The sequence below is a fragment of the Labrus bergylta genome, chromosome 16 (genome assembly GCF_963930695.1).
Source record: "Labrus bergylta chromosome 16, fLabBer1.1, whole genome shotgun sequence".
Classification (NCBI taxonomy): domain Eukaryota; kingdom Metazoa; phylum Chordata; class Actinopteri; order Labriformes; family Labridae; genus Labrus; species Labrus bergylta.
In genome coordinates this window covers 14,826,670-14,854,017 of record NC_089210.1, presented here as the reverse complement: position 1 = coordinate 14,854,017, position 27,348 = coordinate 14,826,670, and the positions used below count along the sequence as shown (strand labels likewise).

Sequence of the window (27,348 nt, the reverse complement as noted above, 5' to 3'; positions counted from 1 at the left end):
GTGGGACAAAATTGGCCTTAAGCAGTTGAGAGTGGGAATTTTGTCACAGATATGTGAACAGATAGTTCAGTTTATCCTTTGTTATTTTAAATGGGAGAATGTTACAATGTTACAATTCACTTAGCAGATGCTTTTATCCAAAGCGACGTATATCAAAGAGTAAGAACAACACTAATCCATTCGTACACCACCACCAAAGCAGCGGGAGCAATGCGGGGTTATTGGTTGTTGGTTGCAGCCGACAGGCTGGTTTTGTTTCTCGGCTGCTGCGGCCAGTGGCGGCCCCGGTTGCTATCATTCAGCGGCGGCCAGCAATATAGCCGCGAGATGGTTGCTGCCGACAGGCTGGTTTTGACCAGCCTGTCGGCAAAACCAGCACAAGACCAGCCTGTCGGCAGCAGCCGTCTCGCCGCTATGTTTCTATTTTCACCATTATCAACTTTCTCCAAAGAGCCTGTTAGCAAAGCTTCCAAGCAATATGGCGGACGTTAAGTTTCGATTCTGGGAGTGAGTTCCCACTCACTGATCTGTGATTGGTCTGTGGCTTCAGTGGTCGAAAATATGATGAACTAGCGTTGTATTTTCACCCTGCTAACCACAACAAAATGATGATTTTTGCGTCACTGGAAGCTCCTTTTCAGACATACAGAAATACAAAGAGTTCCCATCTCAGGGGAAAATGAGGGCGGGATGCACGGTCCATGGTTAATGATGAATTATCATGCGTGAACTTCTCCCTCTGCCTAACTTCTTTCCACAGCTTTTAAAAAATTTAAAGAAAAGAGTATGTGAAGAAATATGAGTATGTCACATGCTAGAATAGGTGTAAATATAAAAGTGGTCTGCAGAGCTCTAGACCTCACATGTTGAACGCTAGACCGCTAGTCTTAATTGCAGTTTAAACTGGATGTTTGTTTGCTCAGTGGTTGAGTTTGTCGTCTTTCAGCTGGTAGGTCAGGGGTTTTTCGATCCCCTGCTCCTGCAGTCACATGTTCATGTGTACTTGGGCAAGACACTGAACCATACTGTTACACTAGTGGTGTATGGATTAATATTAGGAAAAGATTTAATGACGAATGAAGCCTCAAAATTTAAGAGTTTTATATCTTAAGACTGCTTATATTCAATTCATTTTGTCAAAAAATTAATAAATTAGTCCTTGCAATCCAAGAAGGTTCTAGCAACATTTACCACTTTAGTCTTAAAAGTAGTAGTAGTCCACGAACCACAGACAGTGCTCAAGCCCCAATAAAGATCGATCAGAATTAAACAATTAAAGTACGACAAAGATCTACGATCTAGTTTTATTTTAACAGTCTTGTTATAATGGCTTGTGTTTATACATCCTCATCATGCCACCTTGAATTCACATAAATACTCTATGAACAGAAATGTATCAGAGATCTGGGGAAAAATGCTTCCTGATGTTAAAAATTGCTTAGCTCTGTCAAGTTGCTGTGGTTCAACAACAAACACATGGAAATAGATTTGTTTAGGTCAGCATACTGTAGATCCATGGTCTTTTTTATAGAATATCAATTAATTTCAATCAATCAATTTCAATCATTTTTTAGATAGATAGTCATCATTTAATTAAGGCTGTTTAAGGTATACTCTGTTATAACAAAAACATCATTTGTTTTCAAAGATACAGAAAAAAAAATCCAAACTAGATTTTAATGAGATAATTTCCATATATGGTAATAAAAAGGGAAAAGTGGCAACCGTTACCAAACTGAGCAAACTCAAACTGAGCAAACTCAAACTGATTGATTGAAACTGATGAGTAAAAGAACCGTACCTAAAGATTATTTTGTCAAATTGACCGACCGTTTTTTAATTGGGGAACATATTTTGCACAACGTATTACACCAGTGGATTATCGTTATCACATTACATAGAGCCATATCAAATCTGCTTATTGTTTTGCAATATGTCCTAGAATAGGATATCATGTACTTACTAGAGGAAACAAATGGAAAAGTCAATCCCCAAATGCCTTTGTCATTTTGGAACAATGACTAAATTTGTTTAGTTTTACTTTTGGTGGCATTTTGGTAATCGCTTTTTCCATGGAACGTTGTACATTCATAGTGGTTAAGCATGCCTTTGGCTTGAAACAAAATGTTTTATTTAAAATTTCACTCATATCATATAGTTTCAAATCAATATATGTTTCAATGTTCAGCATAGTCCTGTGTGAATAGTATTTGAGATATGAGTGTATTGACATATTTTCTCTTTTACTAGGTTCCCAATGTTGAACATGTCCACCCCTAGTGAGCTGAAGTCTCCCTGCGTGACTCGCAATGGTATGGTTAAGCTGCCTCCCAGCCAGCCCAATGGTCTGGGAAGTGCAAGTATAACCAAGGGGACACCAGCTGCCAAGAATCGCCTTTGCCAGTCCTCCTCCGTACCCTCCATCCTGCCCCCTCCATCATCATCTCTTCTATTTCAACACCACCACCTGGACGGCCCTGGAATTCCCAACTCAGCAGCCTCACTCTTGGGCTCTGATCTTGAGCCTGGAAAACCTATAGTGGGCTTGAAGCCATCCCTTCGTCAGCTTCCCCCTCTCACTCTACCTAAACCTATGCTGCTGGAGCGCCAGCTTGTCCTGGATGAGAAGCTGCTCAACCGATTGCTCTGGTATTTCACTACAGCTGAAAAATGTGTGTTGGCACAGGTATGCAAGACATGGCGCAAAGTGCTGTACCAGCCCAAGTTCTGGGAGAGCATTACACCCATCTTGCACGCCAAGGAGTTATATACTCTGTTGCCCAATGGGGAGAAGGAATTTGTTAGTCTGCAGGCCTTTGCCCTGCGTGGCTTCCAGTCCTTCTGCTTAGTGGGTGTGTCAGACTTGGACATTTGTGAATTCATCGACAATTACCCACTGTCCAAGAAAGGTGTTCGCTCGGTGAGCCTTAAGAGGTCTACCATCACAGATGCTGGTTTGGAGGTGAGTCAGGTTTTCTTTGGAAATGACATACAAGATGATCATTTTTGCCTGGTCTGAAAAGTGAGGTATATATCTAAAAAAAGCCTGGAAGATTAGAGCATTCTTAGGTGTACTCAGAGCCATTCTGGTTCTTTCACATTCTCATGTGTCCATGAAAATAGTCAACATGCCTCGCTTGGGAAATTTCCAGTTTGTATTACCGGTATTTATTTATTTTTAACCCTACTTAAAGCCATTTCACCTGTTTTTTCTGAATTCAGCCCAACGTACAGTGGTGGCCACAATTGTTATAACACCTGACAGATCTAAAAATATTGAACTTTTTTTGCCTCTGAAACATGATTTAATTTCAGAATGTTCATGAAATATGCAGATGGTTGCTCTTAGCACAACAAATATCAGATGAAGTGAGTCCTACTGTACGACGGAGTATTAGGGCCACTAAAAAAAAAAAAAAAAACGAAAATTTTGAGATTGATGATGATGAAAATGATGAAAATGATGAAAGTAGATGCTTCATTTGTCTATCTGAAAGTTTCTTTTTTCTAACTCTCCCCTTTTGGTTCTTGTGTGAATTGGTGGCATCATGGCAGTCTAAAGTATACTTTACAGTTTCTTTCCCTTCTTTACCCTACACTGCATCTCAAGTCCTTGGCTATGCGGCGGTAACTCTAGCCAACATCCCAAAGGGCCTTTATTCGAACCCGTTGCTCACTCGTTAGCTCCTTCTTCACCTTAGCCATATTCAAAGAAGAGAAACATGTGCTTCAAGACTACTTCTAGAGGCTTTGAATTTATACCAATTGGTGGTGTGGCCTCACTGACAAAACCTTAATATTACCAATCACTTAATGAGCGGGATAGGCCTGTTGGCTTCTTCTGTGAAGGAACATGATTGTGTGACATTGACAGTGAAATAGGCCTAGCTTGTTTTTTGAAAGGAAAATGACCTAAATCTCCTTATGATGGCTCTAGTCTATGATTTATAGAGCATAACGATGACTTTGTAGATATTTCATTCGTTTTATGGGTATTTTAATGCCCAATTCAACAAAAACAACTGAAACCTAATACATTTGTGTGTTCTAATAATTTTGGCCACACCACTCAGCCTCCTCCTAGGATTTTTAGCATAATGCTGTTTCTTTTGGTGTCTTTTTTTCATTTGCTTCCACTTTGCCTTATTTGCTCTCAGTGCTAAGTTTTTATCATAATAACTTGATCATTTGCACACAGATACTTACCACAAGCTAAAAGCCTTTCTGGGTAAGCCCTTAATTTGAAACATATTCAGGATGAGTTGAGTTTATTTACAATAGCTACAACTTGCTTGAAAAGCCTTGATTGCAAAGGATAAGATATAGTTCATATTTTGAAAAACAAAACAATGTTATTTAAAAAAAAAAGAGTATTAGCAGCAGTTTTTGCAGTGACATGTCTCTGACTGATAGAAATAGAGCCATTAGTTGTTCATTTAGTGTTACTCACTACACCTGTTGACTTGTATGTTTGCCTGTTATTTTCTTTTTCTTTTCTATTTAATTTAAAAGGAGTAAAATATATATAATATTGTTTTATTATTGCCACCTCAGTAAAAAATATTTAAACAGAAATAGAGCCGTTAAAAGATTTACTTGAGGGCAAATTAGACAACAATTATTTCACCCCTTCTGAATGATTTTGCTGTCCTTATAAGAAGCAGCAATTATTTTTAGATGCTGTTGTAACACAACATTCATACACCACACTAATATTCAGAGGCCTTCAATGTGCTTTGATTTGGGATTCATTCTGTTTGAAGGTAATACTTCAGATTCACTGTTTGTGTTGTTAGTGTCAGAGATGATGCATGTTTTATAGTAGGATGAATAATAGAGTCCCAGAAGTGGTTTGCCTTGAATCTTTGAGCAGATTTTTATTTGGTGGCATTCAAAACAAAAATCAACTTTTGTCAAGGGAATATTTATATTTCACATTAAAAGGTGACAGAATTTGAGAGCCAAACTGTTTTTTGGAAAAACATTAAATTGGGAAATGACTAAACTTAGATAGATGGATTGGAATGGATAGATGGATAGAGGGAAGGAGAGACAGACAGATAATCTTTATTGTCTCTTCCAACAGAGACATAAATTGTCCTGTGATGTGGCTCAAACGTTATGCAGAGCATATAACATTTTAACCACTTTGTACAGGCACATATACAGTAAAAGGGTACTTTCAAAAACTAAATTTATAAGGTGTTCGTTTGTGTTCCTTCAATGTGGTTGGTCTTTATATTCTCAAATCCAGGATTTAATTACTTTTCTGATTTGATATGTTCTCCTTAACTACTTCTTATGTCTTTGTAGCAACAAGTTGTCAGTTGCATTAGTGAATTAAACTGAAACTGCTTTTTTGTTGCAGGTCATGTTGGAGCAGATGCAAGGCCTGATGCACCTTGAACTTTCAGGCTGCAACGACTTTACAGAGGCTGGCCTGTGGTCCAGTCTGAATGCCCGGCTAACTTCCCTCAGCGTCAGTGACTGCATTAATGTGGCAGATGACGCCATTGCTGCTATTTCTCAGCTCCTGCCCAACCTTTCAGAGTTGAGCCTTCAGGCCTACCATGTCACTGACACAGCCATGGCCTATTTCACAGCCAAACAGGTAGGCTTTCAAAACAAGTAAAAACAACTTGGTGATGTACTCTCCACGTTGACACACAGCAATTTCAAATGTTTTGGAAAAATGTAAATAGGTTCTAGGAGAATTACTTCTTAATCTTGTGCAATTTGCTGTGTGATAATGTTAAAAAGGCAATCTGGTAAATGTCAGTGGTTTGATTCAGGAGTGAAAGTAAACATTTCTGGCGTTTTTCATACAAAGAGCAACATGTTTTAACCTTGTTTGAGGCATTGTTAACTGAGGATTTCTGATTTTGCTATGAGGATGTACTCTTGGAATAGAGTAGAAATGCTTTACTTTTGAGAAACCTTACCTACCTCCTCCCATTCAGAATGAGTGGATAGTTTACAAAATGTGCCACAAGTGAAGCATACTCAAAATTACCCTCCAATCAACAGGGCTACACCACCCACACTCTGCGGCTTCACTCCTGCTGGGAGATCACCAACCACGGTGTGGTCAACATGGTACATAGCCTTCCCAACTTGACTGCCCTCAGCCTCTCTGGCTGTTCTAAGATCACTGACGATGGTGTGGAGCTGGTTGCTGAGAACCTGCGTAAGCTTCGCAGCCTGGACTTATCTTGGTGCCCTCGGATCACTGACATGGCCCTTGAGTACATTGCCTGTGACCTGCATAAATTGGAAGAACTAGTGCTGGACAGGTCAGTTTCTTGTGATCTTGTGCTTTCACCCATGTAAAATGCAAATAGAGGGGGATATGAACGGTACCCAAGTCTACACAAATATAAGTTAAGGTAGTTTTCAAAAGAAATGACAAAGAATAAAATTGTATCTGATGTAAATTTCATGTCAGTACCTATAAGAGGGGCCAAGTAGCCATAACTTATTTTAGGTATCCTTGCATACTTAAGCTCAGTAAGGTATCTGTTATAATTGGAGGTAATAGTCCAATCATTTACCAGGAAGTTTTGAAATTCAGCATCTCACATAACTCACAGACACAAATAATCCAATTTAGAATGCAAAATAGGAGTTTATGTACTATATGTTCCACTTATAGTGAGACCTTTTTTTTTTATGTCTGAGAGGTGAGTGTTTTTGTGCTCATTTCTGACAAAAGGGGACATTTTACTGCATGCATACGTTTATTATGTTTGCATACTTTTTAAGTGTTGCTTCAATGTAAGCTGATGAAAGGGGCCTTTGAGTGTCTACTGATCATGTTATTCTTATTAATTATGAAATGTGACAATACAGTATATAAATAGTTGTCTGTTAAAAGACTGATGATGTGGGAAAGCTTTCATTTTCAGTGAATTATTCAAAAGGGACAGTCATGTCTAATTTTAATATTGTGTTAAATTGTAGGTGTGTGCGCATCACAGACACTGGCTTAGGCTACTTGTCAACCATGTCATCATTACGGAGCCTCTATCTGCGCTGGTGTTGTCAGGTAAAATAAACAAACACACACACACACACACACACACACACACACACACACACACACACACACACACACACACACACACACACACACACACACACACAGATGAAGACATTTAAAAAACAAACAGAAAATTAAGTTAAAAAACAAACAGAAAATTAAGCATGAGGTACACTATATGCTTTAAGCAACCTACATTCCAGCAACAACATCAACATGGGTTACATGTGTAATATTAACCGTTTCTGTCCATAATTACTTTTGTTTGAACCTTGTTGGGTTTCCATGATCAATTGATCTTTCTTATACTGCAACAATAATCATGAACTGTAATCTTAAAATTTTATTTTTTAACATAATATTTGATGCTAATGTGATGATTCTTCATTTATACAGTAGTAGTGAATATATTAAGTCCAAACAATAGTCCTTAAAGTGCCAGTCACAGTCAAGATGAAAAGGATTTTCGATGCTGTGGCTCTGATGTGTGATTGTGTGTGTATATGGGTGTGTAATTGCAGGTGCAAGATTTTGGACTGCAACATTTGTTTGGAATGAGGAGTCTCCGTCTTCTGTCTCTTGCAGGTATTTTTTTTTGCTTCTTCTTACCTTACAGCCATCAATATATTCAGGCGGCTTTTGCCTAAAGTAAATGCCAATGACCTTGTAAAATAGAAAACATTTTACAGGCAATCTCACAGAGCAAAAAGTGAGCTAGGTTTAGGTAACTACATCAACATTTTAAAGCGTAAGTCCACAAACCACTGAACCATCCTGTGGAAGTTTATGTAAATCTACATGTACTCTTCCTGAGCCTGCTTATAGAAGCCCAACCTATAAGAAAATGCAAATGTTTTACAGTTGTTACTTAAGGGCTTCATAAACGTCAATTTATTAGTAAATTCATGAAAATATAATCTGCAACTATTCGTAATGTTTATTTACAGTCATAGTGTAAAACAAAATGCCAAATGATTTGTTGTTCCACTGACTTATTTATAAGAATTTCCTACATTTTCATTTTAAAGTCACAGTAAGTGACTATATTTTAGTTTCATTACATGGTTTATGAAAATAATGAGACAAAACAAAGTACTAGATTTGAAAAGATTTTGTGGATATTTGTTAAAGTTCACTGACATTTTGTAGACCAAGGAGTGATGGATTAAGTTCAGAGCTAGGCACATGTCTATTACTCTGTTATTTATCGGCATTAATGTATTTTTTTAATTTTTATTTTGAACATGGTTGTTAATAAGAACATTTAATTATGGGAACATTTAACTTATAAATTTGGTTTCAGTTAATCTTATTTTTGCTACTTGAATTAAATTTGGTCAACTCAAGTCAGCCTCACACATCTGTATTATGTGTAGTCCCAGGCATGAAGGGGAGGAAAAGAAAGTCTCCACTCAGGCTTTCATTGGTTATAGTAGGAACACTGAGTCGAAATGGTAAATTGATGAGGTGTCAGTTGAAAGGTACGAGTACATGAATAAGTTCAAAGAAAACAGGCGAACCGCAGTTGATAATTTTAAGCAATCTGTGGATCATTATGGATGTAATATGTTGGAATTGAACCTTTAACCTGATTTGAATCATGGGGTCGATTGCCGATGTAGCAGGACCATTTTTGTTGGAATATTATGAACAGACTAGTACAGTAAATCTTGAGCTGGGAAGAAAAATGAATCAGAAAGACTTGTTTGTTTGTCAGATGCTTAGATTGTGGCTTGTGTGTTTAGTGGATCTTAAAATAGACATCATTGTCTGAGTCACAGGAATCTTCCCAACAATGTGTAGCATGAATGATATACAGAAAAGCAGTTGTTTAAATGACAGTGAAAACAAAACGCACTTACAGCCTGCTGGCAGGTCGGCCATCAGGGGAGTTGATATATGAAAAAAGTTTCTAGTATTTGAAGATTTTCATGACACACGTGTCATTTTGATGATCATGGTCTCTTAAGAACTCTATTTTATTGACATTGCAAAAAGCATATTTTTTTTTGATTATCCCTGTGAACATAAACAGTAATTTTTAACTTCTAGTAAATATTAACAGAATTAACTGAGTAACTTATATCAAAGTTAATGTCTTTGTTAACATAAACAGTGTTTTTTTTTTTTAATTAAGAATTATTTTAGTCTTTATTTTAGAGTTAACTTATTGATTAACTTTGCCAAATCTGATTAATTGAGACAAACAATGTAATTGAACTATGAGACGAATCTGCTATTAGTTGCAGTGAAATATTTTGTAATCTTTTGGCTGAATCTGCACCTTTCTGTTACTCAGCTTACTCTTTAGTTTTTCCCTTCCTGCTGTCTCTCAGGCTGCCCTCTGCTGACTACCACTGGTCTGTCAGGCCTCATTCAGCTGCAGGAGCTTGAGGAGCTGGAACTGACCAACTGCCCTGGAGCCACTGCTGAGCTCTTCAAATATTACTCCCAGCATCTGCCACACTGCATGGTCATTGAATAAGACCACTAACCCCTCTCAACAACCAATAGTTCACCAATCTTCTTCCTTCTTCTTAATAACTTTTCATCACTCTTTTCTCAAATGTCAGCAAAGATACAGAACTGCTCCTACTATATCATGTAGTTACTCATTACCTGCCCTCTGTCTTCCTCCTTACCCGATTGAGTTGACTGATCCACAGGCTGACAGAGAAGCAGGAAGGCAGATAATGGTACATGTCAGGCCCAGGATGATGGGATAGAGTTTGAGCTTCGTTTAAGAAGACGCTGGGGAGGAAAGAGATTGGTGTAACGTCTTGTCTCACAGACAGATTCTTTTTTCTTTTCTTTTTTTTTAAACAACAGAAGGCTTTTGTTTTTTGAGTGGTGCATTTCTAAAGACATTGATATTTTCTTTTCGGCTAATTGATACTTAAAGGGGTGACATGTGGATCCAGTTACAGCATAGATTAATCCATAAAAGGGAAATTAAGACTTAAAGGTTTTAACTGCTATGGCAGAACTCATACGTGAGCTCATGAACTGTAAACACACATACACATACTGTATATGGTAAGTGAAACAAATGTAAGTCCTAAAGACCATAAGTGATGATGTTTCTTTTTCCTACATTCTGTGAAATATAAATGCTGTTATTCTTTTTTTTTCAGAAGGTACAAAGGTTTTGTTTTCTCTTGTTTAGAGGGATACTCCAGATAACAGCTGGAGAAAAAGGAATCAGAGAAAACTAAAGATACAGATCATAAAGTGTAAAACTGGGAGATCGTAGTTCTCTGTCTCTCTTTCCCTCCCTTATTGTGTGCAGTATGTAAATTGGACTCTCTTTTGGACACACTTTTCCCTTGGTGTGTCTTATCAGAAATCAGAAAAAAAAACTTTGAATAGAAAAATGGTTACAGTTTACAGTGTTGAAGTTAATGGGCTCATTGTTTTACATGTTCTCTTTAAAACTTTTTTTTTACAGAATTTACAGTTTTGAAGGATAAGCTGTTGTAAACTGTGAAAGTTGGGATTTTGAACATGAAACTGGTTGCTGTGGCAGCTCAAAAAGAACAAAAAAGTGAATCAAAGAGAGGGCAGAATGTCCAAAACAGACCATGATATTATCCCCATTTGGCATCATCATTTGATTTAAACTCTTCTCAATCTTTTAACTGTGCAAATTAAAACAAATGATCTTCATTGGCTGCAGTGATGCTATTTCAAAGGTAAAAAGGGATACAAGTATTTAAAATCAGCAGTATTATCAATGTCCACTAAAAACCAGGGTCATACTGTGACAGTACCTCAGGGTCCCTGTAAAGTGGCAGGTTTGAAAATTAGACTTTGTTTGGACTGTTCTGAATGTTTTATTTAATTGCCTTTCATTTATTTATTTATTTTAAATCCTGAATCATGTTTAACCTTCTTAAGCTCAATGGGATCATGTAAATGCTCCTCTTAGTCACTAGCCCTACAATTGACGACTGGTCTAACACTAAAAGGTTGAATTGCAATTGAAATATTGTAATTATGATTAACATAACGTTTATAAAATAAAATAAAATGAGATGTGAGTTTATATTGAACTCAATACCATACAATGCCTTCAAAGGGAAAACATGCCTTTGAAAGCACGTCAGCATAAAATAACCTACAAAAGGGTTAACAAGCTTCATTTTTTCAAGAAATTCATAAATTGTTGCTTTTCAACCTGATACGGTGTAACTTGTTGTCTTGTGAGGATTTACATGTTTATTTTGACAATTTGAATAGATGGAGGATGTTGTGGGAGGCAGTTAAGAATGAAGTTATGCCTGGAACGTTTAACTCCATGTCTTAAGATGAAGTCTTGGAAATTTGGCTTCAAATTCTTATTTCTGCAGTTTGGTTGTTATGAGAAATGAAAAGTCTTAATGTAATGTAACTAGAAAGTTCATCACTGGATCTGGGAAAACTACTGTCAGATGATCAGACAAGTTGTAAAAAGACCAAAAGATTACTCAGAGTTATTTATGAAAAGGTGAAGGTGAGTGCTAAATACGTACTATTTTTCTTAGGCTTTAGTTTCTCATTTTGAAAAAATGGACACTTAAAAGCTTCTGAGAGTGTTTCTGGTTATACGTAACAAGGGAAGATTTAACGTTTCTAATTAAGTATTTTTATTTAACATCGAAAGAGGTTGTTGATGCTATCAAGTAAAAATCGATTAACTTTTCAGTCAGAAATTGTTTCCCATTCCCGCAATCTTTCTTTATTAAGGGGACTGAATGAACGGAACAATGAGCCACTGTGCTGCTTTCTACTTCTTTGTGTGTTCCCAGATGTTGCTGACTGCCATCTGAAGGGATTGGATAAGTGTCAGCCAGTGTTAGATTGTGCCAAATGCATCTGTAACAGCACATACACATGTGGCTGCTTGCCTCTGGCTGATTGCTGACTACACTGAAGTGGACTGATAACTTTATTGACATGGCAGACCATGCATGTGTTTGGTTGGTCTGTGTTTTTGTTTGGATAGGCTAATTTTAGAGGTTCTGAATCTTTTATTGTACATAAGTATATTTATTTATTTATCTATGTATTTATTTAAAACAATGTCTTGCTTATTTTCAGGATTTATTTATTAAGGAGCCTTTCTTTCAAAGGATTTTGTTACATGGGTTTTGCTTCAAATTTGGGCCTGCAGTGGGTTATGCAATGTTCACTGGTTTTGTTTATAAAACTCTTTATTTTATTTTTTTTTACATTTCAGAATCCTTAGTAAAACAATCCACTTGTTTACATTGAAAATACACTGTTTTGAACACCAGTGACCACATCATTAAGACTGACTTCAATTTTGAAATTTCATCATGCGCAAAGTATATTTTCCTCTGTTTTAGTGTGTCATCTTTGTATTGCTATGGGGTCCATTATTAAGAACAGAAACCAAGAGTGACAAGTTGTATTTTACTGTCATTGTCTTGACTGTGGGAATACAGAGTATGGTATATATTAAATCATTTGACCTCTAAGATTGACCCTGTGGTGGAAAAGCAATGTTTACATTATCTGTTAATATGGCAAAGGGTTACATCTCAGAGTTGTTCATGAAGAAGATAATGATCCTGTGGAAGCTTATTATTGACAAAACTGCTGAAAAGGGAAGTTTTAAACATGGTAAGAGTCAGGATTTACACTAGCGCCTTGCTCACTAGCTCTGTGAAAGCATAAGTTTTAAGATGGAAAATGTGCTGTTACACAGATTTTTAATTTTCCTCGTGGGGATTAATAAAGTATATTATTGACATTAACCTTCAATGGGAACTTAATAATTATGTCACATCTTACTTATGAATGGCCACCTGGAAGGAACACCTACAATTCTTGATCATATTTTACTGCTCTGGGCCTACTTGCAGAGTTACTGTGCTTTACTTGTGTGAGTTTGTACAAATCATGGAATTTCATTCATAAATTGGCTGCATCTGATCAAATTCAACTACAGTTTTGCTTTTCCAAAGAAAAACGAAAAATTTGAAAGGTTCATTCAAAATTTCATGTTTTGTATTTTTTTTTTTATTACTGAATGATGTTGTTTTCATTAAACTAAGTTGACAGTTGTTTACTGTAATCCTCTGTTTAATTATCTGTGTCGGATAAGCATGCGAAATGTTTCATGTGCCATTTCAATGTCAGTGATGAAGAGTTGTATAAAGTGAAATAATAAGTAGATAATTGGGCCAGACATAATGTACTCTATCATGCTGAAAACATTCTTTTCAAAATGTGTACTGCACAAACTGGTCTGTTGCTGCCTTCTCAAACTCTGGCTCCCAGTTTGTTCACTAATCTTTACAGAGTTTCCTCACTTTTTCAGATCTTTGCTTTTAATAAGCTTCCAAATGATACAAATGTAAGTTTACATATTCTGAACTCAGACATGCACAGTCATGTATTTCTCATATACAAACATCCAACAGTGAACCTTTCTGGTGTACATTATCTAGGGTACTTTTTCTAAAGAAAATGATTCCTGTCACTTCTATCATTGCCAACTGTCTTGGGTCATAATTTGTTACCATTTTGTTACAATCCTTGTACAGCACAACTTTAGTAAGCAGTAAAATAAATACAGACAGCTTACTGATAATATTGAAAATGGAAGAATGTGTGTGCTGTTTTGGTTTCAGTGTTTTTAGCTCTCCTGTGCCTGTAACTATCTTACTTTGATTGAAGACCATCTTTGGACTGATGACCAGCAGCTTTTGTGCTTTGGTACTTTGCAGATGTTTTAGACCATTTAAATAAAGGACTGACTCATACCAACATCACACCAACAGGTCTGTGAACAAAAACCTGATGTGGTCAGTTAACGGTTCGGATTTCTGGGAAAAACGAAGATGATTATTTGCATAGTTGCTCTCACACATGCATATTTCCCTATTCCCATTGGTATTTAGAGGTATTAAGAATAGACAGAAAAGAAAAGTGTGTGTTGCAAGTTTTCCAGTAGAGCTCATGAAAAATAAAATACAGATTAAATGGAAAGCACAAGGTAGACAGTCCTCAACTTCATGAACTTTTCCATGAATGGCCTCATTCAGTAATCATCAATACAATACTGACCTTAAGATGGAACCTTGCCTGCGTGACCCCACACATGATGTAATCTGCCCTTGAACACTGAAATCTTTCACTTTATAAATTATCATGGCAGCTTCATAACCATCATTAGGAGTTATTAAAGTTGGATCTAAAGCCATTGTTGGGATGCAGTGGGACGAGCTACAGTCAGAATGTTTATTAAAATTACTTCACAATGGACTGGAAAGGTAACAAGTATTTAATTTCACATCAACAGTGTCAGCAGGGGTTATATTAATACTACAATAAAGACAACAATAACAAAGACATCATACAGGAACTGTTAGAACATGCTGAGTATAAGACACAAGGGTGTTAACCACATTTACCACAGGTTTAGAACATGGAGGAGAGCTGAGAGGAAAGAGAACAGCCACACTGAAAGTAGGAATTGCTGTGTGTTATCAGATTCAGATGAAATGCAATATTTTTCATTGTGGATGTCTTCAAAGAAAAAGGTATACTTTGTAGACCAGGTTGATGAGTGATAACTGAAAAAAGGAAGATTTATTTTCTGATTTCTAAACACACAAAATTGATTTAGAAAAACAAGTAAGATGTGACCAAGCCAAAATATTCTCATGATTATTTTCCCATAGGGTTTCTACTTTTAGTCCACTGTAGACATATATAAAAAAACATGTAGCCTACTCTCACTTTTGATTATGCGTAGATAAATGACAGAAAAAGGTAAAGTCATAGTAAGGATCTCTAAAAATGTTTTAACCTTAATTTATCCTTAGGAAGACAGCTAAGAATGCTTTTTCATCTAAAAGTTAGCAGTTGTTCCAGCATTTCATACAACTATTTGTACAATAAAGTAAATTCCTACAGTTAAAAATGTGAGATGATCTGGTACCGGCTCTGAATGGAAAAGTAGGCAGTACCCCGCTTTGATAATTCCATAACTCTGCTAAACTGGAAGATGTCTTAACCAGTCTGGATCTGATTCAACAATAAATGGTTACACATCATTAAGTATGATGTTGTAACCAATGACAAACTTGATTTGAGACTTTTTTTTTCCACATGAAATTAATCTTGAACTACTGCGCAGAGACAGCCTGTTTAAATTGCTTACCTTGGACAATGAAATGTCAAATATGATCTTTGAAGTACATGATTTAATAATAAATTAATGGGAAAATAACAATAACTGAATGAAAACATTGCAAATTGTACCTTTAGTACGGGCAGGAACATTAGCTCAGTTGAAACAAAAATCTGGGTGAACTGGTATACAGAAATGATGTGGCTATAACATACAAAACAGCACAAGCCCAATAACTACAAATATGGAAAAACAGTGGACACACACCATATGTAGGCATGAATTGGTTATTTACAAGAATTCACCCCCCTGCTGAAAGTCCTACTGTTGCTGCTGCATGCTTCATTGTCTCAAACACTTTACAGTGCACAGCTACATACAAAGTTGGGTCAAGGCCAAGGCACATTTTCGTTACTGTTTGCCAAACCAATAACAAACAATTAAAAAACAGACGAGCTTGTTTATGCTGACAGTGGAATAACTACTCTACTTGTTGTGTCACCATCAATGTTAGGTATAATAGGCAATAAAACAAAACTTAAATGAGGAGGCAGGTACTTCAATGACTTGTTGATAAGTATACCAGAAATCATTAGTAATTATGCCTATTCTAATTGGCCACACTCAAAATTAAGTTTAGAAGGAAAAAAACTCATGAAGGCAGATGAGATGTCTTCCCTCAAAATGATGCTCTCTCTCCGTATTTGTGAAGGCTTATTAATTAATGAAAGGCAGGCAACACCAATCTATGAAAAAGTTCCAATTAAGAGATTCAATTGGTTCATTCTATGTATCCAAATATATTGTTGGTGAACATACATGCTATATGTTTTATTAATGTTTTTTTGTATAATGACTTAAACAGCCCACCTTAAGAAAGCTCTTGTCCAAGGCTGCAGTTCTGAGAAGGTTAAAAGCTGCTAAAACTGAAAATGAAGGAACGGAAAACACTAATCTGAGAAGGCTCTCACTCATCCACGTTATTGTAATTCAAAATTTAAAACAAAAGGCAGCTGCACTTGTTGAAGTTCTTGAAAAGGTTCTGAATTGAACCTTTGCTCTATGCCGAAAATCTTTAAATAGGTTAAAATCATTTTAATTTTATTTGCCCAGGAGTGGAAATTGAGATTTACTCCTGCTTGTTTTGATTGCTGTTCGTAATGTCAGATGAATTCAAAAACTCTCTTTAAGTAAAAGTCAAGTCTTAGAGCTGTTTGCTCCAACATGGTGCAGAGCAATCAAGTTACCATATGGGTCACTCTCTCTATAAACTGTATTATTGACCCAGAATAAGCATCAGAAACTCTAATGACATAAACTGAAATGATACATTACGGTATCAAAAGATAGTAGACTCCCATTAATAGTATAGTATATAGTATAAAGACACCCAGTTATTCAGCTGTTATTTTATTGCTGAACTTGTGATGTGGACACGATCGTGATTAATCTGATGCTATAACAGTTCATCTGACTACAGGCCTGAACTCCTATACCGTACTTTAGGCCATTAGTATACCATTTATATATGAGATATCAAGAAGCTTAGATATTGATGGGTGACAAAGTGTCAGCGTCCTCTCTTTGTGTCATATTTTGCAGCATTCTCTTCACTGCCCTGTACAGGTCACCATCTGTAAAAACTATTAATGGGCTGCCTTAAAAAAATATATCCATATTTGATGCATTTCTCATATCTCTAAATCTCATAATTTGTCACTTGAAGAAAATAAACAAGTTTGTTCCATTAAAAAACAAGTTATGCAGATAAAAAAATTCTCAATCTATTTTTTTTAAAGAGTAAAAGAATAGATTTTATTTTCCCCAAAATGCATTCTAAATAGATGAGGAGCACCATCAATTCTCCGTTTTGATCTATGAAGGTGGCTGATGGAGAGATCAGAGGTGGCTTTCTGATTCATATTTTTCCCCACTTCCATTCTCCAGCAGCCAGGTGGACAGTCCCAGTTCACTGAAGTTCACGTTGCTCTGGTTCAGCCGTTGGACACGATAGGTCTCATAGTGAATATTGTGTGTCACATCTTTCAGGTCCTGCAGGTGAGACCTTTGCAAAAACATATAAACAAGGACTAAAGTTAATGTTGATACTGTTTCACTTTTAAATTAGATTCACAACAATATGTAGTTTATTTAACTCTCTGCTGACAAGTTGACCGATCAGTCAATCAGTTCAATAAACTATAAAAGGTCTTAAGAATGAAAAAGTGATACTGATTGGACATACTCTCTGTATAACTCCACCAGAGCAGATTTACCTTGGTTACCTGAACCTGATATTAGTTATCCTCCAGTAGGACTAGACTGCTGGAATATTTTTTTGTCCAAATCTCCTCATTTTTATATTTTTCAGCCTTCTCACAAATCTATGGGATTGCAAGACACTGCATTCATTCCTTAACACTAGCAGCTACACCTGAGATTACTAGTGTTATAATCCTCATAACTGCCACAATCATAACTTTATCAAGGCCATGTAGTTCCACAGAGAGATTTCCCACATTCCTTTTTTCTGAAAATGTGTGATTTTAAAACAATGGATTAACATGTTTTTGTCGTAAACTTACTTTAATTTCAGAAATTGTTAATTTTCTCAAGGAATGTCATCCACTTCCCCTGGTATGGCATAAATACTTCAAATGTTTTCTATTTTTTGACCTATGCTGGCATTAATACAGTGTTACACTAACCCTGACATCTCTACTGAATGTGTGGTACCCAAAGACTGTAAATATTAATGATAGAAGCCTGAGTGACGTCAGCCATCTGTTACGGCAGGGAGCTCCGGAGGCTCATCGGCAGCCGCCGCCATGCTGGAAATGCTGACTCACCTTAACTTTCAGTCAAGCTTACAACAGGCATAGAGCCGAAGAGGAGGTGGGTTTTAAGCCTCTTGACAAACTGTTACATCGCCTCCACCTGTCAATCATGTCAGCTAAGCACCTAATAACAGGTATTGTTTTCAAAATGAAAATGGAGCAGTTTTAAAAAAAATCAACCCCTGCACAGTGTGTGTCAGTGATGACAATAACTAATCAGACCTATTTTGTTGTTCGCACCAGGCTGTAACATGTTAATGTATGCTGTAAAAACAGCTGTTTTGCCAGCCATGTGTATGTGACTTCCTGTGTTCCTGCAGCCAGCCTCAAGCGGACACTCGAGTAACTGCAGGATTTTCCACTTCTGCACTAGCCTCATTATTCAAGACCGGAGGTTGCCGCTTGGTGGCACCATGATCCCCTCTATCTAATTGCTTCTAATGTCCTCATAAGTTACTCAAATCTCATCAGAGTTTATAAAAAACCAACTGTAGAAGTGCAGTAAATCTTACCTGATAAGTAGGTCCCGAAGGTTGACAAACTCACAGTGTGCCACATTTTCAACTGTTGACAGAGAAAGAGATAAGTTTTACTGTCAGCTTTAAAGGTACAAACTTTGAGACCATGTGTCCAAATGAGAGCATTTAAAACGGTGACTTAAGTATCAACTAATTTGTTTTTACTTTCCTAAGCTTGTCAGTTAAGTAAGACTAAACTAAACTAAACTCATGGTTAAAATGTGTACGATAAATGTCCCATTTTAATATATTTATGTAATTGCCTCTACCTACTCTGAGAACATTTATTGAAATTCCAAAAACTCTTAAATCTTGATGTTTTTCAACAGTGTATTGAAAATGAGTTCCAGGGGGCATTTCAAAGTGATGAACATGACTTGTATTTTTTGTTTTTTAATTCTGAAGGTATTATACTTTATACGTCAAATTTATTGATATCAAATGTTTTATTATAAATAAAAAAATTAAAATAGAAATCCAACATAGTATGCATAACTTGTTTACTGGCCTCACTGGTTAAATTCCTGATTGTGGCACCATAGCAACTGTTAAAACCAAATAAACCATATAAATGACCGTACCATATGTGTTTAATTAACACTATACACTTGCAATGCATCATCATTGTCCTCAGGAAGATTCTTGATATTTTACACATAAAAAAATCAAGCCCCTTGTACATCACAATGCTTCACTTTATATTAGCCAATGAAAATTAACTAAATAAAGATCTAATTTTAAGTTTAAGCATAATAGATGTTTGATAAAATTACACATTTTTGAGCTTTTTATACATTTTGCATTCAATCTTTATTTGAAATACTGCATTATTGTGATGACATCTATCACCATAATTCTGGTGAATGCTTTATTCTTTGTGTGAAACCACCTCCAAAACCACTATGTATCTGGTTAGCTCAATATGAGCAAAGTGTGCTATTTGTTGCCAAATATCTAAGGTAAGAAGCATGATGCATAAAGATTAAATCAGATGCCTTACCTTCAATTATTCCCCACTTTGTTTTACGACCCAGCACCTTGTTTCCATTCACCTGGTGCTCCTTGTCCGTTCCCACCACAGCAAAGGGAATGTTATCCTGGAAACAGAATATTAGCATTTCACTGTAAGTCTGGTCTGAGATATTCATGTATTAGAACTGAAAAGTGTTGAGGTTGATGTGAATATGTGAAACTGAAAGTTAAACTTAACAACCAAATTACACTGAGGTTGTAATATTTAGATTTCTCCCCAAAAAATTTACTTGTTTCCTGAAAACAACTTCACCAGTATAACTAAGATAAAAAGAGAAAAGTTTCTACTGTGAGATGTTACCCTGATTCTGTTATTGAGGATTCGTTCTTCTGGATCTTCATCATACTCTTTCAGGGGATAAACACAAATCCCATTGGTTGTCAAGTCTTGCCTTATCTGTCAAAGGTTAAACACAGGTTAAACACAGGTTAAACAGGTCAGGTTTACAGGTTTACACTGAAAGCTAAATACTAATGTAGAAATATGTCAATTTAAAATATGCATGGTGACAGATGTTGTAGAGAAGACAAAATTGGTATATGAGCTTATACAGTATATCCCTTTTCGAGTCTTCTGACTACTCAAGAGTGCTTTTACAACACAGGTCATACCTACCTATTCACACCCATTCACACACTGGTGGCAGAGGCTGCTATGTAATCTCATTAATACACATGTATACGCCGCCGCTACAGCAGCGGGAGCGACTTGGGGTTAAGTATCTTGCTCAAGGACACATGGAGGACATGTGGCTACAGGAGCTGGGGATTTCCCCGGCCTTCTGGAGGACCAGAAGCCACAGCCACCTCTCAATACTCAAGTATGAAACCATTTTTTTTTTTCACAATCAGAACAACATCTGCAGGAAAAGACAGGGTTCTACCAGTGCACGCTGTGAGTATGTATGTGTCTTCCATTACCCTCTCTTTGAATTCCAGTCTCTCCTCAATCGTCAGTGTGTCCGCTTTGGCGATGACAGGTACAATGCTAACTATATTACCCAGTCTCTTCATAAATTCAATGTCGATGGGGCGTAACCTGGAAACAAATAAATGTATTTGGTCAGCAAAATATTGTTGAGCATGTTTGCTTGATTGACAGGGACCTCAAGACTGAATGCGTGTTGAAATTGCTTTGGACCATTAAGCAGTAGAGGTCGCTTTTCTCCCGTTATCACTCTTAACCTTTTGTATGGCTAAATTATTAAAGGTTAAGAATTTTTAGTTTAATTTCAATGTCATCCTTACCTGTGCAAGACTACGTGTATGTAGTGAGTAGAGTTCATATCTTTTTTCTTGGCTCTATCTTCAAGTAGAGTAATGTTTAAAAAAAAAACCTTTAAGAGCCTTGTAATTGTGTTTATTCAGTTTCTAGCTGTTACTTTTTGTTGAAGCTTTAAAGACAAATCGAAACCAGCATTTAAATTTCACACAGGTTTTCTTGGGCCTTGGCAGCTGGTTCACAGAACTTAACCTTATTCTTTTTGAAACAAAGAACAATTTGTCATTTTTCACAGTGTACAAACAATTGTCATTGAAATATTAAATACTGTATATGTACTGACCTGTGTCCTGTGGCAGGGAGAAAGTAGATGCAGCTGTGGACTCTGCTGTCTGGTATTCTCCTTTTACGGTTGACATTCAGCTCCTCTATTAGGTACTTTTCATACTGCTCATTGATATACTTCACTATTGGCTCCCAACTGGAAAGTGGAGCAGCAGAGAAGTGTCGGAGGAGGACAGAGATATTCTGTTAATTTCATTGAAGGATAAGGTTGACAATGTTCTACAGTATATTATTTATTCATACACAAATCTGTAAGGAAAGACCAAAAATCCACTTGTGCTTCTCTGTTTATGAATAATTTCAGACTTCACTAGTGAATAGACCAGAAACTTTGAAATACTGTTTATTTCTAACAAAGGACACAAGCCCCCCCCTATTAAAAAAAACACATGTTTTAAGGATTGTGCATAGTAGTGTTCCTTTTGTACAGAAGTATGGTGTATAATTGAGTCAAAATATAACGCACATTTTGAGTTGATGGTCAAACCAAGATTGATAGGGGAATTTTAAGGCTTATAAAAAAAATCTTCGTTTCAAAAATGTATTTTTTGAGCAAGATGAAAATACACCTTGTCTGCGTGGATTTTCCATTGATTTTTGGCACCAGTACGGCTAAGCTAAGGAATGCCAAGAGGCTGTTTTTTTAACTTGTAACTTTATCTAAAGTAGTAAACATTCTTATACGTTGTCAACCAGTTCTAGTGCAGAGCAACATCTGCTCAGGTATGATGCACTGCAACATGTACTGCAGATACTGAGAGTATATTGTAAGCTACAGAGTCAAAGCACACTGTGCAAGACAGACATCAAGAGACTATAGTCTACAGAAAAAAACACAGATAGTCTGCATCCTAAAATATTACCACAAATATTAACAGTAAGGGGTAGGGACAAGAAGACAAGAACTGGAGAATTTAAAATACATGGCTGAGTCTGAGGTTTTGATCCTGTTTTCGGTTATTTTATCTATACTAGATGTAAACAATAATACCTTGACATGTTTACACAATGTCCCTTAAATTGAGGACAATGCATTAATCTAGTTACTAACCACATATTTTCCTGGGAGCTCCATAGCTTTCTTGTCTCTTAGGTCCCTCTGGATCGTTGCTGCTATATTTTTGCACGACAAACATATTTTCCCACGATTTCTGCCTCTTAGAATGAAGTTTTTTTTTTTACACTGTAACTTTGCTAAATGTTGCTTTTTTGTACCATAATATAACAATATGTAAGGTATTTTACCTGTTCTTTTGTATTTTATTATAACAAAGAGTATAACATATGTTAAAAAATGGCACTATAAAAATAAAGATTGATTGATCGATAACAGACAAGAAAACTCAGAAGAAATCTGTGACCTATTCTTGAATACAACTGACGTATGTTACTTCTGCAGAGCAGACTTACAGACCAAATAAAAAACAACAACTCCAAAAAAAGTTCAATATGTGACACCAACTTGTAAATAGCTCTCTCTCTCTCTCTATATATATATATATATATATATATATATATACATACTGTATATTATTTAATTCCCATTCACTGCATGCACTGTCAACACATATCAACTCTTTTTTATCTATACTCTTTTAACTTTGGTATTTAAATTGACACTTTATATTTTTGGTTTATATTTTTTATCTGCCTGCACTGTCGTTAATTTACAGCTCTGTGTGCCTTTGAATTGCCCCCGGGGACGAATAAAGTTTTTTGCATTGAATTGAAATATGATTACTTTTTTGGGGTTTCTGGAGCCAACAAAGCCAACATATGAACAACTCTTACTCCCTTTATTTTTTGAGCTGCACTAACTGAAAATTCAAAACATCAATCAAACAAAATAAAATAAGACTAGGGGGAGTTAAATGAACAATTTGGGGAAAAAAATGTAAGGGTTTGCACAATCTTGAATTTGTCGGTGAAACATTGACTGAAGCAGTTCTGATGCAAGGTAATATGGATGTCCATATGGTAAATGGTAAATGGCCTGTGCTTGAATAGCACCTTTTTAGTCTTCTAAATGGCTTTACCATTCACATCACATTCACACACTAATGGCAGAGGCTGCTGTGTGTAAAGTGTCCATTCATATACAGTCGCACGCCAACACAGCAGCAATTTGGGGTTCAGTGGCTTATCCAATGGCATATGACTGCAGAAGCTTTCAGTTTTTCAGTTCCCACAAACATACTTGAAAAAGTTGACTGTGATTGACTCGTCCAGTCTTACCAATAGGGTCATAAATGTTTTGGATTTGCCTAATAAAAACTCCATTTCCCCTCAATGATACTCTGGGTTTGAATTACTGTAACTGAAATCAACTAACTCAAAATCCTGTAGCTAGTTTGTAAAGTGTCATCTTTGTTTCATTCACTTTTCCTTTATTATCTTCGCTGACCCGTTACTCACCAGTTCTCATTGTTGATATTGTCACCAAATCCTGGAGTATCAGTCACTGTTAATTTCATCTTCACCCCCTTCTCCTCAATCACTAGAGAGAAAAGACAGGAGAGGAAAGAGGAAAGGGTTATAAACAGATCTTTGGCTGAAAGGTTTACAGTTCTTGCACAATCCAGAACATCTTCATGCTGGTGTCTCAAATCTGCAGCCAGTGTTAGGGTTAGGGTTCAGCAGTGATCAGTTGGGCCTGGAGCAATGTGAGCGCTGGCCTGTGGGGGACTGGGGAAGGGGGGACAATCGTGCTTCAGAACAGTACGGGGCAACTGGGCAAGTGTGAGTGCGCCCTCAAAGGCAGTTTTTCCTTGCTGCTGTAACTTTTCTAAATGTTGCTTAGTGCTGTGCTCATGGTGGATTAATGTTGGGACTTTGTAAATAATATAGCCAAGTGTACAGTCTAGACCTTCTGTTTTTGTTTCGTGTCTTGAGATAACATTTATGATGAATTACCGCTTTTCAGTTAAAGATTGATTGCTTGAGTGATGAGTCAACCAGTTAGCCAGTTGCTGTGTTGATTGCATTCTCACTGCAAACAAGCAGAGACCACCCCATCTAGACAATCTCGCTTGCGTTGTTCCACATCAGAGTGCGATTGCTGTGTTCACATACTGTATGTCCAAATAAACCAGGCCTAGTAGAAAATGCCTCCTTCTTTCGGGAGAACTTCTTCAAACGATCCAGGTGTGAAGAATCTCTTGCCTGATAGATGCCTGCTTTTGCTCAAGCCCAGCATGGGCCAAAGCTCCAAAGGTGACCGGTGCCAAACTTTCCAGCTTGTGCTCTCACCATTGTGATGGAATTTCTGTATCTCACCTCACGTAGATTTAGAGTCGCCAGTTAGGATATGATTACATTGTACTTATACTGGGTCAAGCTCAGGATCACAGGCTTTCCAAGTTCGGAGTGACCTCTGCTCTCACTTACTATGGCTCACTCCCTTGGCCTGACACAGTCACAGCTGCACTTCAATGGTTGGCCTTTACTACAACAACCACGCTCACTTTGTTGCATATCTAATTTAATTTAATTTATACTTTATTGATCCCGCGAGGGGAAATTCATTTTTACACTCTGTCTGGTAAACATGAGCTGGTGGGGGGGTTGGGTGCCTTGCTCAGGGGCACCTTGATGGTGCTCAGGAAGTGGACTGGCACCTCTCCAGCTGCCAGGCCAATTTCCGGACTTGGTACGTGCCGGGGCTTGAGCCGGCGACCCTCCGACTCCCAACCCAAGTCCCTACAGACTGAGCTACTGCCGCCCCAAAGCTACAGCCGCCCCATATCTGGCTTGTTTGGGTTGCATGGTCTCAACATGCATGTCCATTACGCAGGCTGTAGAGAATTAGCTCTGCACAGTTTGCTCTTGTTTTGTTTCTTAATGTTGAGAAAAGCCATCTTCACTTTTGCTCTGCGCGGAGCTGCACTCTCAAGTGATGGAGCTGTTTTTCCAAAATAATGATGATGTACTAGGAGGGGAGGCGAAACTTTATCATCGTTATTAAATTGATACCAGACTTGAAAAATGTTAAATGAGTTTCCCTGTTTAGACCAAAGCTTCTCTGAATGGAGCAAGCAAGGGAAACTCTGGAAGAAGAAAAAAAAACATGCATCCTTGTGCATTACGGCTCCAAACCTTTACACAGATGTGTATGAAATGTTGAATCGCAGCCCCAGAATAATTGAACCCCTGGTTATATTAATAATAGTAATTACAAAGTCATATTTACAGAAATTATTTACACATCAAGGTATTTTCAGTCATATAGCGGGGGAATTGTTTTCCTGATAACTGGAAAGCTTGAGCGACATCTCTTATAAATACTGCAACACAGTAAACACCAGCTGAGTGCAACGTGCCATCTTTTTGCATTTAATTGTGTGCAGTTTGAGCACATTTCACCCTTTCACGTGCTATGTGGATTTTCTCTCATTTGCACAGGTTTAGCGCTTGCAAAATCAACGTGATCCTTTTGTGGATCTGGCCTTTAGTACCAGGGAGAATGGTGACAAACGTCAGACCTTCAGTTGTAATCAAAAGGTCTGACACACCTACTCTCACCTAAGATTACCTCCAAAAATAAAAAAGGCAAAATAACAAAATAGTGGACCGTTTGAAGGACGAATAAATCAGCCCAGCTGGCCCACTCCCTCACTAACCAGGGAGATCACTTACAAATCCTCAAAGCACTCAGACACTATACTCAACTTATACTACCATGAGGAAGAATAGGGACCAAGAAAGGAAACTTAATTAAGGCCACAAGTTACACAAAAACAAACAGTAACTGCACCTCATGGTCGTTCGATCCCGGACGACCCCCCATTTGTCATGCCCCACCATAAAGCGGCCCTATGGGGCTAACAACGATACACAAATCGACCCTGTACAAAAACACTAGACACCTTAACTAAGTCAAAAAGAATGGATTTATTACTATTACACCAACAAAATGATTGCAAAGATCAACAAATGTAACAGAACACAACAGCCGATCCCTGACTGAGCAGCACAGCAGTACCAACTCCAAATGCCTCCCTTCCTGAAGCTAGCACTGGGCTTTTAAGCTCTGAGGCCAGGTGCGCCTTGTTGTTCAATTAGAGGCTTCACCTGGGCTGGAGACAACTGAACGGGAGAAAGGACAAACAGCACAGGGAAACATACAGCTGTAACACCCCGGCCACCAGTTTACTGCAACTTTGGCTGTGGCCAACGACCATCTCGCTGAAGTGTATATATAACCGCTCCCCCTACTACTTCCTCCGTCTACCTGCTCTGGTGATCATGTGTGAATGAGTGTTTATTCTTTAAGTAATTAACCAACCAGATTCTAATCTGGAGTCTAATCCCCCAAAGACTTTGCTTTTTGTTGCACATTTATTGTTAAATAAATAATTGTTCATTCTCAATGAAGTCTCTCCTGATTGAAATGGCTTTACTGCACTACTAAGCCTTCACCTATGAAGATGTCAGTTAGACCGGCTCGCTACTGTTTCATACGAAGAAGATGGTGAGAGATGAAAACATTACAGTATTGTCAAGGCTAAAACAGATTTTATGAGTTACATTAATGCACACTGGACTTGAATATTTTCTGTTTACACTGAAATCTGTTTTGGAAAATTGACTGCACAGTTACTCTATAGCAATTTTTGTACATTTTGTGTTTTTATATTCAATTATAATTTTTTTATATTGCTGTATTGTATTTTTTTTATCTCATTCTATTTAAGTGCCCTGTCAGCAGGAGCAATGCTGTTTTAAAGCTTCTTACTATTTTTGCTTTAGTCCTTTACTAATTGTTTTGCACTAAAAGTGAAATTACTTGTATGTGCAAATGTATTTGCCAATAAAAACAATTCTGACTCTGTTCTGAAGATTAAACTAGCTGTTTTAACTAGCAAAATCCAATCTGTGTCATGAGCTTTGGACTATGCACTTCAGATAGTATAAATAGAGCTCTGATAGGTCAAATCAACCTCGTTTGAACGTCAAATCAAGACGTGATGCCATGGTTCCAACATGGCTTCAAAATGAAATTATTTCTGACATTTAGGATGTTACCTGGCCATCAGATAGACATCCTTTTTGGATGTTTAATTCATATATTAATACTAACAAAACGTTCCATTATTTCAATGAACTCTGTTTCCATTTAATATCTCTACTCAAATCTTTTACCTCTCATCCATTATGTCCAGAGTAACAATGTAATAAACTATGTTTTTTTTTGTGTTTTATTTTTCATATAT

At 37.1% G+C, this 27,348-nt stretch overlaps 2 protein-coding genes across 6 annotated transcripts in view; one reads left to right on the top strand and one right to left on the bottom strand.

Annotated features, from left to right (window-relative positions):
- The window catches only part of fbxl16 (F-box and leucine-rich repeat protein 16), a 32,678-nt gene extending 18,865 nt beyond the window's left edge, over positions 1-13,813 (top strand). The window contains exons 2-7 of the mRNA XM_020649613.3: positions 2,251-2,962; positions 5,369-5,611; positions 6,028-6,293; positions 6,961-7,045; positions 7,561-7,624; positions 9,376-13,813. Of these exons, the coding sequence (XP_020505269.2) occupies positions 2,258-2,962; positions 5,369-5,611; positions 6,028-6,293; positions 6,961-7,045; positions 7,561-7,624; positions 9,376-9,524 (1,512 nt within the window). The 5' untranslated portion in view covers positions 2,251-2,257 and the 3' untranslated portion in view covers positions 9,525-13,813. The remainder of the gene's footprint in view (positions 1-2,250; positions 2,963-5,368; positions 5,612-6,027; positions 6,294-6,960; positions 7,046-7,560; positions 7,625-9,375) is intronic.
- A 460-nt stretch (positions 13,814-14,273) lies between these two features.
- septin12 (septin 12) overlaps positions 14,274-27,348 on the bottom strand; it is a 46,841-nt gene continuing 33,766 nt past the window's right edge. For all 5 annotated transcript variants that reach the window (XM_065964908.1, XM_020649615.3, XM_065964909.1 and 2 more), the window contains 7 exons: positions 23,552-23,633; positions 21,135-21,272; positions 20,491-20,608; positions 19,871-19,966; positions 19,538-19,634; positions 18,532-18,583; positions 14,274-17,247 (listed from right to left, as the gene is read on the bottom strand). In XM_065964908.1, the coding sequence (XP_065820980.1) occupies positions 17,082-17,247; positions 18,532-18,583; positions 19,538-19,634; positions 19,871-19,966; positions 20,491-20,608; positions 21,135-21,272; positions 23,552-23,633 (749 nt within the window). In that variant the 3' untranslated portion in view covers positions 14,274-17,081. The remainder of the gene's footprint in view (positions 17,248-18,531; positions 18,584-19,537; positions 19,635-19,870; positions 19,967-20,490; positions 20,609-21,134; positions 21,273-23,551; positions 23,634-27,348) is intronic.